The sequence below is a fragment of the Camelus ferus genome, chromosome 34 (genome assembly GCF_009834535.1).
Source record: "Camelus ferus isolate YT-003-E chromosome 34, BCGSAC_Cfer_1.0, whole genome shotgun sequence".
In the NCBI taxonomy this organism is placed as follows: Eukaryota; Metazoa; Chordata; class Mammalia; order Artiodactyla; family Camelidae; genus Camelus; species Camelus ferus.
Genome location: NC_045729.1, coordinates 19,263,319 through 19,277,013, shown reverse-complemented (window position 1 = coordinate 19,277,013; position 13,695 = coordinate 19,263,319). Strand labels below are relative to the sequence as shown.

The following is a 13,695-nucleotide window of genomic DNA, read 5'->3' as shown; positions in this document are numbered from 1 at the left end:
AGTCAGAGGGAAAAGCTGTAACCAGACTGAGTCCTGATGCTATAACGGAATCCTCCATGGGCTTGGTGGGTTGTCACCTTGCACCCCTCTGGGTCTATGGGGGATCAGAAGAAAGGTGCCCACTCAAGTCACAGCAGAAAAAGCTTCCCCAAATGAGCTGCTCTTGGCTTCGCCTCCCACTGCATCAGTTAAAGAGCCAGCTCGTTCCCCTGGGAAATGCTTTCTCCCACTCTTCCTCTTCCTCTGTCTCCAGCCCCTTGCCTCTTCACATCATCCTGCCTTTCAGCCTTATCCTCTGCCTCCTGAATTCCCTCAGACCCCAGTTCTACTCTTCCTGGACCCTGCTCCTTTTAAAGCTCTTAATGTGTCTCTGCCAAGCTTCTGTCTTTTTCATATCTCACTCTCCATTCAAATAATTTTACTACCCAAACTCCTTTCCAGATTTTCCCTAACTTAAAAAGATTCTTCAGCTGTTCTCTTTTCTTCAGTTTAATCTTCGCCCCAACGTACCCCCACATCTTGTCCCTTTTAAAACCTGCCAGTTTCCAATATACCCAGTCACTTAAACTCCATTTCTTTCCTCCTGTGCCCCCAGTGATGGTCTGGATACTGTTTTTGACCCAACATCCCCGAACCCCCCTCAAACACTGATATCATTCCCTCTTTTCCCCTAAATCTCCTTGACACACTTCTGCCCCCAAGTATCTTGTAACCCCTCCACTTCACACTGCCCTAGTCCTTCAGGCTCAGGTGCACCCGGCTTCCCCCCCTCCCCTCCTCATGCCCATTCCTACCACCCTTCGTTCCACTCTTCCCTTCCCTTCCTACCAGCACAGCGGCCCCCATCCCTCTTCCTCACTCACTCGGGTCTCCTGCTCAGGACGCCCTTGCTGAGGGCAGCGGGGGATTTGTGCTGAAGGAGGGTTCCAGCAGCAGCGCAGCAACTCGGGGGACGCTCCTTCTCCTTGTCAGCGACGGCCCCGGGCGCCACCGGGTGCTGGTGGGGCGACTGGGGTGCGTGAGCCCTGCTGCTGGGGCCCGGCTGGGGCTGCGCCAGGAGCTGTCCGTGGTGCTGAAGCGGAGGCTGCTCGGGCGCGGGTTGCGGCGCGGCGGGCGGGAGCTGTCCGTGGTTCTGGAGCGGTTCCTGGGCCGCGGTGGCAGGCGCGCCCGGCAGCGGGGCTGGCGACGGGGGGACGAGCCCGGGCGGAGGCTGGGTTTGCAGCAGCTGCTGGTGCTCCCACAGGCTGCGGTTCTCGGCGCTTAGCTCGTCCAGCCGCCGCTCCAGTTCGTCGATGCGCTGGCGCTGGGTGTGGATGAGGCTTTGCTGGTTCTGCACGATGGCCGTGAGCTCCTTGAGGTAGAGCACGGCACGCACGGGGTTTTCCAGCAGGCTCTCCATGCCGCCCGCCGCCGCCTGCGCCCTGCCTGCGCCTCGGCGGGCGGCGGGGAGCGCGAGGGCGCGCAGGAGCCGAGCAGCCCCGGCGATCCGCTCGCCTCCTTCTCCGCGGGCCCGGCCTCCCTCCCCGCCGCCGGCGCCGCGTCACCGCCACACAGACATTCACACACGCACGAGGGGCGGGGCCGCGGCGCCAGGGCCCACCCCCACCCCACCTCCCACCTCCCACCTCCCACCTCGAGGCTTCGTGAGGAGTCTCGGCTTCCTGCAGGGCTGGCAGGGGAGGAGGAAAACGAGTGAGAGAGTGGGCAGAGGAGCAGGATAAAGAAAGGGACCCGGGATGGATGAGGTAAATCTGGCGTGAGAGAGAAAGCCCGCGAGGCGGAAACCGCAGCGCAGGGAAAGTGCGGTGGGACCCGTAGGAGAACTGAAGCTAATAAGGAAACAGGAGGAGAAGAGGGAGCGGCTGGGAGAACGAGGAAGCAGAGAAAGGGAAGGTGGCGAAAGGGGAGAGAAATGTATTAAAAAGAGGAAATCTGAAAAGTCGCGAGTTCTTTTTCCTATGTCCAGTCATCCCAGAGGCCCAGGTCCTTCTTAAAGACCTTCTGTTGACAGGCCACTCTTGCCTCTTGTGTTCAGTCTGGTGGGGGAGTCCCTGGAACACGAGGATCCCAGGACAGTAAGGGACCCCAGAGAACATCGGATCCTACACCTTCTTCAGCCAAGAGGAAACTTCGGGTGGGACGCTGCTTTTGCTGGGATTTCTCCGGGAATGAGACCTCGGGACAGTTTTGGCCACTCTAATAGGAACATAAACTAAAAAAATCAGGCCCTCTGTGTCATGGGCTAATGCTTCCAGAAACTTCTGAAGAGATCGTTCTGTTTGTAAAACATTTATAAAATGCATATGGGCTAGGTGTAAGATGAGGATGACTAGAACGGAATCTTCGGCTTCTTGAAGCTCATAATTAAGTAGGTGACACAGGTGATAAATATTAAATTTCCGTGTACATCGGTGGTTATAAGTGGTGACATAGAGACGTGCCCAGAATGCTATCGGAGCACAGCAGCTTGGGGATTTGGGGAGCTCACTGGAGGAAATACACTTGAAGTGGGAAGGGTTTTCCAGAAAGGGGGAAGAGCATAAGCAAAAGCTCAGATGAATTGGCATGGACTCAATCATTCATTCATTTCTACAGTAAATGTACATAAAACACTCCAAGTGCTACGTAATGAGCCAGGAACTATGCAGACTACCCCTAGCATGGATCATAAGATATAGTTTCTATAATCAAGGAGATTACAGTCTAGTAGAGAAGACATGGCCTGTACATGAATAACTAAAATACAAATCAAAATTTCTGTAAGAGCTCTTCAAGCCAAGTGCCATAGGAGTTCGGGGAAGGGAGACGCTGTGTTTGACTCTGGTGATCTGATGAGGAGGTGTTATTCAGGCTGGGCCTTGAAGGATGGGAGGTGTTTCAACAAGTAGACAGAAAAGGAAGACGGGGAAGATGTGTCAGACAGCAGGAAAGGACTAAGGCATGAAGTGAGTGCTTCGGTTCAGTCCAGTTCGGCAGAAAATGACCCTTTCCTCTGGGCTATGAATGCTCTTACCCTATCTGTTGTACTGTTCCGCTTCCCACCCAGGTGCTCCACCAGCCTCCATATCTACCTGCCGTTCCCCCAGCAAAGCATATCTGTTGGTACCCCAGCCAAGCCCACCTTGTGCCAGATTTGAATAAACTTCTGTGAATTGCTCTGTGCTCTGCAAATGTATTGATTTCTCTGCACTTGTTTTTATTTTGCTTTCCTCCCATTTATTTTCCTAGCAAAATTCTTTTGTAAAGAATGAGTGAAGGAAGCTTATTCACAGCTGAGCCAACAGTTGGGAGGACAGAGCACTTGGGATGAGACTTTGGTAGTGATCAGTATTCTAGCTAAAGAACGGAGGCTGTGGGTGGAACAAGGACACACAAAGACTTAAACACTTTTAAAAAAAATTTTTTTATTGAAGTACAGTCACTTACAATGTGTCAATTTCTGGTGTACAGCACAATGTAAGACTTAAACACTTTTCTTCTGAATTTTCTTTGCTTGTCCAGTTAATTTGTTGTCTGAGTTGGGTATTCATAGAGACCAGTACTGTTTCTATAAGTGAAGCAGCCTGCAGCATAATTATCTACGGGGGCTTGTTTAAAATGCAGGTTTCCAAGCCCTATATTAGTCCTGCTGTGTTGGAGTCACTAGGAATGGGGCCCAAGTGTTTTCATTTGTAAAGTTGTTTCCTTTCATTTTTTAAAAACTCAACTTTATTGAGTTACAACTCATGTGTAATAATATGCACCCACTTTGAGTGCACAGTTCAATGAATTTTGATGAACATAGACACCCGTGTAATCAAAATTTCCATCACTGCAAAAAATGAGCCTACTACCTCATGCCCCTCTGCAGTCAGTTGCTGTCAGCCGCGTCCCTGGCCAACCACTGATCTGCCTTCTGTCAAGACAGATTAGTTTTGCCTGTTTTAGAATTTCATATAAATGGCAATCATAAATACTCCATTGTGTCTTTTTTTGTATGTGCAGCATAATATTTTTGAGATTCGTCTATTCTGTTATAGGTATCAATAGTTTGTTCCTTTTTGCTTCTGAGTAGTCTTCTATGATACAAATATATCATAATTCATCTTCTCACCTGTTAATGGACCTTTTGGCTGTTTCTAGGTTTTGGTTATTTTGCATAAAGCTGTCCTGATCATTAATGGACAAGTCTTCGTGTGGACATATGTTTTCATACATTTTATGTTACATGTGTTTTATCAGAAGGAAAAAAATCTAGACTTGAAATTGCGAAGTCGTATACTAAGTATATGTGTGTGTGTGTGTATATATATATGTGTGTGTGTATATATATATACATATATATATATATACATGTGTGTATGTATATTATATATATAATTTAACTTAGTTAGAAACTGTCAAATTGTTTTCCAAAGTGGCTGTACTATTTTTTTTTTTATTCTCACCAGCAATGTGTGAGCAGTTCAGAAGTTTCACATCCTTGCTAACATTTGGTATTTTTAGCCTTTTTTGATTTTATCAGTTTGAGTGAGTAGGGGTATATTTATGGCTTTAATAAGTATTTCTCTGATGGCTAATGCTGTTGACTATCTTCTCATGTGCTTATTGGCCATTTGTATATATTCTTTGCCCACTGTTTCTAGTGAATTGTTTGTCTTATTATTGAGTTGTAAGAGTTCTTCATTTATTCTGGAAAATAGTCTTGACCAGATGTATGTATTGCAAATATTTCCTCCAGTCTGTGGCTTACCTTTTTGTTTTCTTAATGTTGTCTTTTGATGAGCAAAGGTTTTTATTTTGATGAAGAAAAGTTTATCAATTTTTTCTTTTATAGTTCATGTTTTTGTGTCCTATCTAAAAATTCTTTGCCTGTCCCAAAGCCAAAAACATATTCTCCTGTGTTTTCTTCTAGAGGTTTTATTATTTATGCTTTTACGTTTAGGCCTATGATCCATTTGGAGTTAATTTTTATGTTTGGTATGATGACTTAAATTTCATTTCTTCCTTAAATGTTTGACAGTTCACCACTGAAGCCATCCCAGCCTGGAGGTCTCTTTGTGGGAAGAATTTTAACTACAGATTCAAGTTCTTTAGGAGATATGGAGCTATTCAAAGATTCTGTTTCTTTGTGTATCCATTTTGGTAATTTGTGACTCTGGTAGGGAGAATGACCTCCCAAAGATGTCTTTGTCTTAATACCCCAAACCTGTGTGTGTTAACTTACATGGCAAAAGCAACTATAAATATGTGATTAAGTTAAGGATCTTGAACTGGGAAGATTATGCTGGATTATCTGATGGGTCCAGTGTAATCACAAGAGTCTTTATAAGAGGGAGGTAAGAGTGTCAGAAAGGAGATGTGGCAACAGAAGCAGAGGTCACAGTGAGGCAATTGCTACCTGGAAACCAGAAGCCAAGGGATGCAGGTGTATAGAAGCCAGAAAAGGGACGGAAACAGATTCTCTTCCAGAGCCTCCAGAAGGAATACCATGCTGCCAAGACCTTGGTTTTAGCCAGGTGAAATGCATTTTGGACTTTTAGCTTCTGAAACTCTAAGGAGGATGATAAATTTGTGTTGTTAAGTTACTGTGTTTGTGGTAATCTAACAACAACAATAGGAAATAGATACAATTGTCTTTTAAGAATGTGTCCATCTGGGGAGTCAAACTTGTTGGCATGAAATTGTTTATGATATTTTCCTATCAGCCTTTTAATGTGTGTAGGCTGTGTGTTGAATCTCCTCTTTCATTCTCGATGGTGGTGATTTGGACTTTTCTTCTCCTCCTCCTTCTTCCTCTTTCTTTTTTTCCTCCTCCTCCTCCTCTTTCTTCTAAAGCAGTCTGGCTAAATATTTACCCATTTTTATTATATTTTCAAATAACTGGTTTTTAGTATCCTTGATTTTTCTCTATTGTTTGTCCACTTTCTACTTCATTGATTTCCTCTCTTACCTTTATTTTTCCTGATTCTGCCTACTTGTGTTTCCACTTGTTCAACTTTTACTAGATACTTAAGATGGAATTCTTAAGATAGATTATTGACTTTGGACCTTCCTTCTTTTTTAACATAAGCACTTAAAGCTCTAAGATCCCCTATGGCACTGTTTTTGTTGTGTCTGACAAATTTTGTTTTCATTTTCACTCAGTGCAAAATATTTTGTAATTTCTCGTTACCTCCAGATCTTTCTATTATTGATTTATAATTTGACTCCTTTCTGGTCAGAGAACATACTCTGGGCGAGTTCAATCTTTTTAAATTTATTGACACTTTGGGGGCTTTTACATGGCCCAGTTTGCAGGCTGTTCTGGTGAATGTCCCATGTGCGGTTGTCTGATAGCCACTCCAGCGCCTCGTTTTTATGGTTTGCATGTGTGGTAGGCAGAATCATGGCTCCCCCAAATGTCCACATCCTATCCTGGGAGCCTGGGAATATGTTACCTTCTATGGCGAAAGGGACTTTGCAGATCCAGCCCTCGGCCTCTGGGCTCCATACACACCAGAACTCAGCTCACACGTGCTTCCTGTGTATTCTGTTGTCAGGACTGTAAATAAATCAGGTTCTCAGCTCGCAGGAAAGTAAGCAAGCACGGCGTCTCCTTGTGGCCTCTTGGATCTGTTATCACGAGTGTTTGCCTTATTGTTATATAATAATGCTGAGGCTAATCCTAGCCAGTATTTGTAGTTCGCTCTCGGGGCCTGGGTTTCCTTCACTGTAAAATGGGAATAATCACTGAATGCACATCATAGGTTGGAAGGATATTGGAAGGATCAATAAATAGTGCAGAAAGTGTCCAATCACACATATTCATTGTACTTGATTCTCAGTGAGTGGTAAGCAAGACGTACAATTTTCACATGTGGCATATGAGGCTCAGAGAGGGTGAGTAGTTTTCCTGATGTTACACAGCCAGTAACAGCAGAACCAGGACTGGAACCCAGGTCTCCTATTCTAAGTCCCTACTCCTGTTCCTCTGCATCACATATTAGGACGTCCGATGTGGAGAGAACACTTTCGGGGTGGTCAGCAATAACCTTTTATTTGCATGTGTGCTTAAGTGATGCAAAGCATCAAAGCACCAGACCCATGTCTGGCATAGAGCACATGTCCAGTAAAATCAGCTTCATTTTAATAAAGTGTATATAAATACAGTGATACAGGTAGTCGTGCTATGCCATGTACAAGCAAAGTACTTTCACAGACACACTGTCTTGTTTCGTCCTTAAAAAAGTTCACCTTCTCTGAGTGTCCCCACCGCCACCTGTGAATGGATCGGTTGTGGTGTCCCCTGAGCTCACACCTGTGAATGTTCTGTATGAAAAGGAAAGTGGTAAACAAATTATTTGAGGACTAAGTCCAGATCCAAACAGAACCTGTGGGCCCTGCTGAAGGTGGGAACAGCCCTCCCCCATTGTTCCACAATCTCCACCCCAGTAAGTGGTCTGCCTTGAATTTGGAGAAGGTCATGAGCCTCCCCGACATCTTGAGATACTCTAGAAAGCCCTGTTTGAGAAGGGCAGGGAGAGAATTCTCCTCCCCCTTCGAGGGGCTGCTGTGGGGCATCATTGAGAAGCTCTGAGCTGGAGCCACAGGTCTGAGTAAACCCTGGTTTCTGGTTCTTCTGTCCTCTCTGCCCTGGACTAGACCACGAGCAGGGGCCAGGTCTGCTCTTCCCTAGAACTCAGGGGTCCCGCAGTGGAGTCGGGGTGGAGGTGGAGTCACTGGATCAAGAAGAAAGAAGGACCTGGGAGCCCACCGACCCTAGGACCCCCTCCCACCCAGACACAAGCATCCCACCGCGTCATCCCTGATCACCAGGGTCTGCCCCAGATTTCCCCGGACAAACAAGCCCCTGCATCTCAAGATGTTTATCCAATTTCAGGACGACCCCATGGCTAGGAAGATTTTTCTTATGCTGAGCCGTGGTCTGCCTTCCTTGACCTTTCTTTCATGAGTCGAGTTCAGCCCTCTGAAGTCTCATTACACCAGTCAACCCCTCACCCCTCCCAGCTCTGCCTTCCTGGGAGGAGAGGAGGAGATGAGACAGAGGGAGGAGGAGGAAGCCACTTCCAGCCGCCTGAGCTTTCCTACACAGCGTCGTCTCCCCAGAAGCTGCGGGTGTCACATTTGACAAATTGTTTTAAAATATTCTCTTTTTCTGATCGCTGACAACTCTTTCTCACCCCCACCCACAGAAACTGCTCTGAGAATGACCCAGGAAGTGGGATGCAGTTATAGCATGCCACCCCCTGGGACTTCTCCAGTTTGAATGGCAGTATTTAGTAGTTTTCACATTTTTATTATTTTAAATAATTTTTTCAGAAGCATTCTTATCAAATAGACTTTTGCATGGAACTTGGATGGATGGATGGATGGATGGATGGATAGGTAGGTAGGTAGGTAGATAAAATGGGAATGGTGTGGTTCTGTAAGTGTACTCTGGAACCAGAGTACAAGGTTCAAATCCTTGCTGTGTGACCCTGAGCAAATCAGTTGACCATTCAGCTCCTAAATTTCCTCATCTGAAAATGGGCAAAATGGTTAAAACCCATCTTATAAGAATATTGTGACTGCTAAATGAGTTATCGCATCTAAAGCCTTAAGATAAGCCCTGGAGCAGTAGGTGTCTGCGATGTTGATGGTGACGATGGTGATGATGGTGGTGGGGAGGGTGGGGATGATGGTGGTGGGGGTGATGGTGGTGGTGGTTATGATGATGACGATGTCCAGCCGTTGTGAATGGAGGAACAAACCGTGGGTATCCACGCAGTGGAATCCCCGCAGTGAAATGCTGCTTGTCAACAAAAAGAAACAAACTGCAGCTCCGTGTAGCAAAACGGATGAATCTGAAAAACATTACGCTTAGTGAAAGAAATCAGATATCAAAGAGTACATATGCGTAACTCAATTTACATGACATGCTAGAACAGGCAAAACTAATCTTTATGATAGAAATCAGATCAGTGGCTGCCTGGAGCAGAGAGGCTGGTGAATTGACTGTGAAGGGGTGGGGATGGGGGCACGGGTTTGTTGGGGGCGGGCTGCTCTGTACCTTGATTATGGTGATGGTTACATGACGACACACATCAGAACTCTCGGAACTGCACACGAAAGTATGTGCATTTTACTGCATGCAATTTATACCTTAACTTTTAAAAAACAAATCTTTAATGGAAGGCACGAGTAGAGATAAGATTCACTAAGTGAAGAGGACGGAGTGAGAAGAGAGTGGTGGCGGGTCGGAGGGTGGTGCTGGTCATCTTACCAGGAGGTAAGGTGATCCTGAGGCAGACTTGGGTCCACTTGCCCACGTGCCGTAAAGCCGAGCTACTGCCCCCGGGTGGCGGGGAAGGAAAGTGCAGCACTCACTGCAGGCACTAAGCAAGGAGTCCATGTAGCTCGTGCTCAAAAGACTGAACTCCCCAGAGGCTTTCAGGGAAACGTTTTCAAAGACAGGATGGGGGGGGGGTTATGGGGTGTGTGATCAGCTCATGGACATCCTTTTGACTGGGTGGTGGTGACGTCATCAGGAGTCAGTGTCATCAACCTTCTGGTTCCAACTGGTCTGGCTTCTCGGAGCTTGTGGGCAGCATGCAGTTAACTTCTTCCACGTGGTGGGGGTTTTAGTATCTGCAAAACAGCTCAAAGCATATGGATCAGAGTATTATCTATCGCCCTTAAGGAAGAACTACAGCCCATGTTCCACCCGACACCCCTCCATACAGACCCCTTTCACGCTTCCGTAGCTTAGCCCACACCACCTCCTCCATCTTGGTCCTCACCCCACTTTGTCTGTTACAGTTCTGTTTGACAACAGCCTCTGAAAGTCCTCAACCTTCTCCCCATCTTCCTCTTTGTTCCCATAGTGCATTTTTATATACCTCTCTTTAGCATTTTTCATTCAGCTTGAATAAAAGTTAATTCAAATGTCAGTTTCTCCCAGCTGCCTTGTGTTTTGAGCATATATCTAACCCATCTTTGTTTTATTCTGCAATTAAAGACAGTGCCTGGCACAGTGGAATTACAAGGGAAATACTCATGTGATTCAGCCAAATCCTCAAACTTCCCTGTGGGGTGAGTAGTATTACTTGCATTTTGCACACAAGGGAAGTGGGGCTGAGAGAGGTTAGGTGACTTTCCCAGGGTCACAAGCTTGGTTAGGAGTGGAATAGAACAGGTCACTTGGTTTTCCCACACTGCAGTCCTGACCTCTGGCTGTGCCTGGTCTCCGGAGTGTGGACCCAAGGACAGACTCCTCAGTCCGCTGGCTTGGCCAGAGGGAGGTCTGAGCATGGTGCTTCCAGGCATGGAATCACTCCGGGCTCTGTCCACCTTCTCCACAGAGCCAGTCAAAGATGCCCACAGCCTGCAGGCCTGCTCTGCGGTGTGTGTGGAGGGGTCAGGGGTGCTGCCCTGGCAGAGCCCAGGCTTGGAGAAGAGGCAAGTAATCAGGAAGAAGGGAACAGGAGAGGGAGCAGCTGGGAGGCGAGAAATGCGGAAACCGAGGCAGAGAGGCCAGAGCTCTACCACTGAGCTGTACCCTCCCCCCCCAGCTTCACAAGGTTCTAACAAAAGACCCTCGAGTCATGCTTCCTGTTTCTCCTCTGGATGGCTCACCTCTGTTCCACGTGCTTGGAGGCCGTTTCTTAATTTTCACATCTTTTGCCGGGTGGGAAGGCTGAGCACTCTCAGAATACATCAAGTCCTGATTCTCTTTCCATGGCTTTTTGTGTTGTTTCAATCTTTCCATTCTACTTTATTTAGCATAATTCAGCATTTTATTTTATTAAAAAATTATTTTTGTGTATTTATATTTATTGACATATAGTCAGTTTACAACGCCAGTGTCAATTTCTGGTGTACAGCACAGTGCTTCCATCATACATGAACATACATGTATTCATTCTCATGTTCTTTTTCACCGTAAGTTACTACAAGATATTGACTATAGTTCCCTGTGCTATATACTATGATCTTGTTGTTTATCTATTTTATATACACTAGTGTGTATCTGCAAATATCAAACTCCCAATTTATCCCTTCCCACCCCCAACGCTTGGCGCTTGATTGTGCTAGAAGGTGCAGAACTGAGGGCCGTGATCCCACTGGCACTGTTCTAGCAAATGTCAGAGCAGACAGACTTGGCGTGCAGGGCAGGCTGAAGAAAAGGCAGCCGGCCCCCACGGTAGCCCTGTGTGGACAGCTGGTGGGGACGTGTTATCCATCTACAGCTGGAATTTAGAAAAGGTTAAGTAAACAGTGGGCCGGCCCCATTGATCACATTCTTAACATTGCCAGGTCAAGTTTCTCTGCCCCCTCCCAGCTCCCACTCCCCTCTCCCCTCCTACCCCCAGCCCCACAATCAAGTGACCTTTGGCCCTACCCTGGAGAGCCTCTGCCCTGCCTTGCTAATTCTTCTCTTCCACATGGACCAGACTTAGGTCCCTCTTACCACTCTAGGGAAGAGCCGTCCAGTAGATACACAAGGTGTGAGCAACAGGTGTGATGTTTAAGTTTCTAGTCATCACATTTTAAAAAGAAAAGAAATTAATTTCAATGATATGTTTATTTAACCCAACATATCCCAAATATTATCATTTCAACATGTAATCATATAAACATTTATCAATGAGGTACCTGAAAAAAGTTCTTTTTTCCCTACTGAGTCCTAGAAGTATATTGCTGTATTTTACACTTACCACATTTCAATTTGGATGCTAAATTTTTATTGGAAACGTGTGGCCTGTATCTAGATTTCACAAAATTCACGTTGAAAAAGTAAATTTACATACGCAAGTTGTCTCACACACTTCTGTTTTTCCAGTAACTGAATGGAGCATCAATTTTCAAACTAAGTTTTAGTTAAAATTAAGCACATTAATAGTTTGGTTCCTCAGTTGCACACAGAAGCCTAGTTTCCAGTGTCTAATCCCCACTCATGACTAATGGCTACCACAGTGTAAGCCCCGGCAGTCTGGGCCCAGATGCATCACGCAGGTCGGGCTTTAACCAGTCACCCAGCCTTCCCACCCAGACCCTGCTCTCATCTCCACCCACCCAGGACTCACCACAGCTCCTGAGGCCCACTTCTCACCTGCCTGGGCCTCCTACCGCATTAGCACATATCAGCATGCTCCAATCACAAGGCATTTTTCCTCCACGGACTGGAGCTCACAAAATTAGGTCTTGTTCTCCTGTCACCCTTCTTCCCCAGAGGCAGGGTTTCAGAATTTGCTGGGTCCAGCACTGGTGTGGTTGCAGGTAAAGAAAAGGGGCTGTATATGGGGCCTTGGGGGTGGGGAGGAGGAACATTATACATACGGTTCATCGTGTCAGAATGATTTGGTTGTTAAGTAAGCACCTTAAGGGATTATTTTACATTTCGTACTTCCAAATTTTTATAAATTAAATTCTTTCCCCTCAAGCTGGGTTTTCTTTTTCAAGCTTTGGATGTCTGGCTGGAATTGGCTTGATTTGCATAATCCCACCTCTGAGATTTAGCCCCGCCCCCTTAGGACCCTCTCCTTGCCTTGCCCAGCCCTTGGCCAGTCTTCCCACTTTGGGCAGCCACCCTGCTCTGGTCTCCCCTCCCCGGGAATGAGCCCGGCTGTGCTGCTGCTGAGAGGCTGGGATAATCCTCCCTGAGCCATTTCAAGGATTAGTCCCGCTGCCCTGTGCCCAGCTCCCACTCGGTGGGATTTCAGAGCTGTGGACACTATGCCAGGAAGAGGGGTGCAGCTCCTGTAATGCACATCCACGCAGGGTGGTGGGCACCAGGCTCCAGGTTCCAGGTTCCTCAGAGCATGTCATGGCGCATGGAGTTTAGTGAGATGGACGCTGGCAGCCTGGGACCTGAAGTCTGAGAGCAGGAGAGTCCAGAGCTTGAAGTCTTAGGTCCTCAGTCCCTGTCTTGAAACACACACACACACACATACACACACCCCTCTCCTCCTCCTCACTCTTACACACCAACCTCATCACAGACTTTCGCAGATGATGTGGGTCCTTTTCCCTTCCCTGAAAATCGTGTTTTCTGACTATGTTGATACATAGATGCATAGATGAACATATTAGTATTATATATTAAAATATCTTATTCAATCAAAAGTTCACTTTTTTCTTCTGATTTTAATTAAAATACATTTACGGTCCTCTGACAGTACTGTAACTGTGCCTGACGGCAGTCAGCCCTTCCTGCACCCTGCTTGTGCCCCCGCCCCCCGTCGCTCTCTTCCCAGCCCTGGTCCTCCTAGGCTGCAGAGGAGGTGCGGGGGGCAGGAGAGCCGCAAGGTCCTGAGGTGGGTCATTTCATGTTCAGAGGGAAGCACGGAAGTTCCTTGTCCCCTCTCTCTGAAAGTGGGGAACGTCCGCACCTGGAAGAGCTGGGTGCTGCCCTTCATGCCCCTGGGGTGCCACTGCTTACAGGTTAGTCTGAGGGAGCCCAGTTTGGGGCATCAGAAATGTGGCTTCTTTCAAGCCCACTGCTGTGGTCCCAGGGTTTCAACACATTCTGGCTCGAGCCCAGACTCTCCATCATGACGCATGAGCCCCTCTTTGGGAGGTACTATAATAGAGTGGGTAAGAGTGTTTATGAATAGGTGGACCTGTCTGACTTCAGACAAGTTCTTCAGCCTCTCAAAGCCTTGTTTTCCTCCAAATCTACATAGGGATGATGGGAATATTTTCCTCACCAGGTCTTATAAATACTGAATATTG

At 46.8% G+C, this 13,695-nt stretch overlaps 1 protein-coding gene across 1 annotated transcript in view; it reads right to left on the bottom strand.

Annotated features, from left to right (window-relative positions):
• The window catches only part of IQSEC3 (IQ motif and Sec7 domain ArfGEF 3), an 82,141-nt gene extending 78,776 nt beyond the window's left edge, over nt 1-3,365 (bottom strand). The window contains 1 exon segment of the mRNA XM_032472988.1: nt 864-3,365. Within this exon segment, the coding sequence (XP_032328879.1) occupies nt 864-1,399 (536 nt within the window). The 5' untranslated portion in view covers nt 1,400-3,365.
• Nucleotides 3,366-13,695: the final 10,330 nt, after the last annotated feature.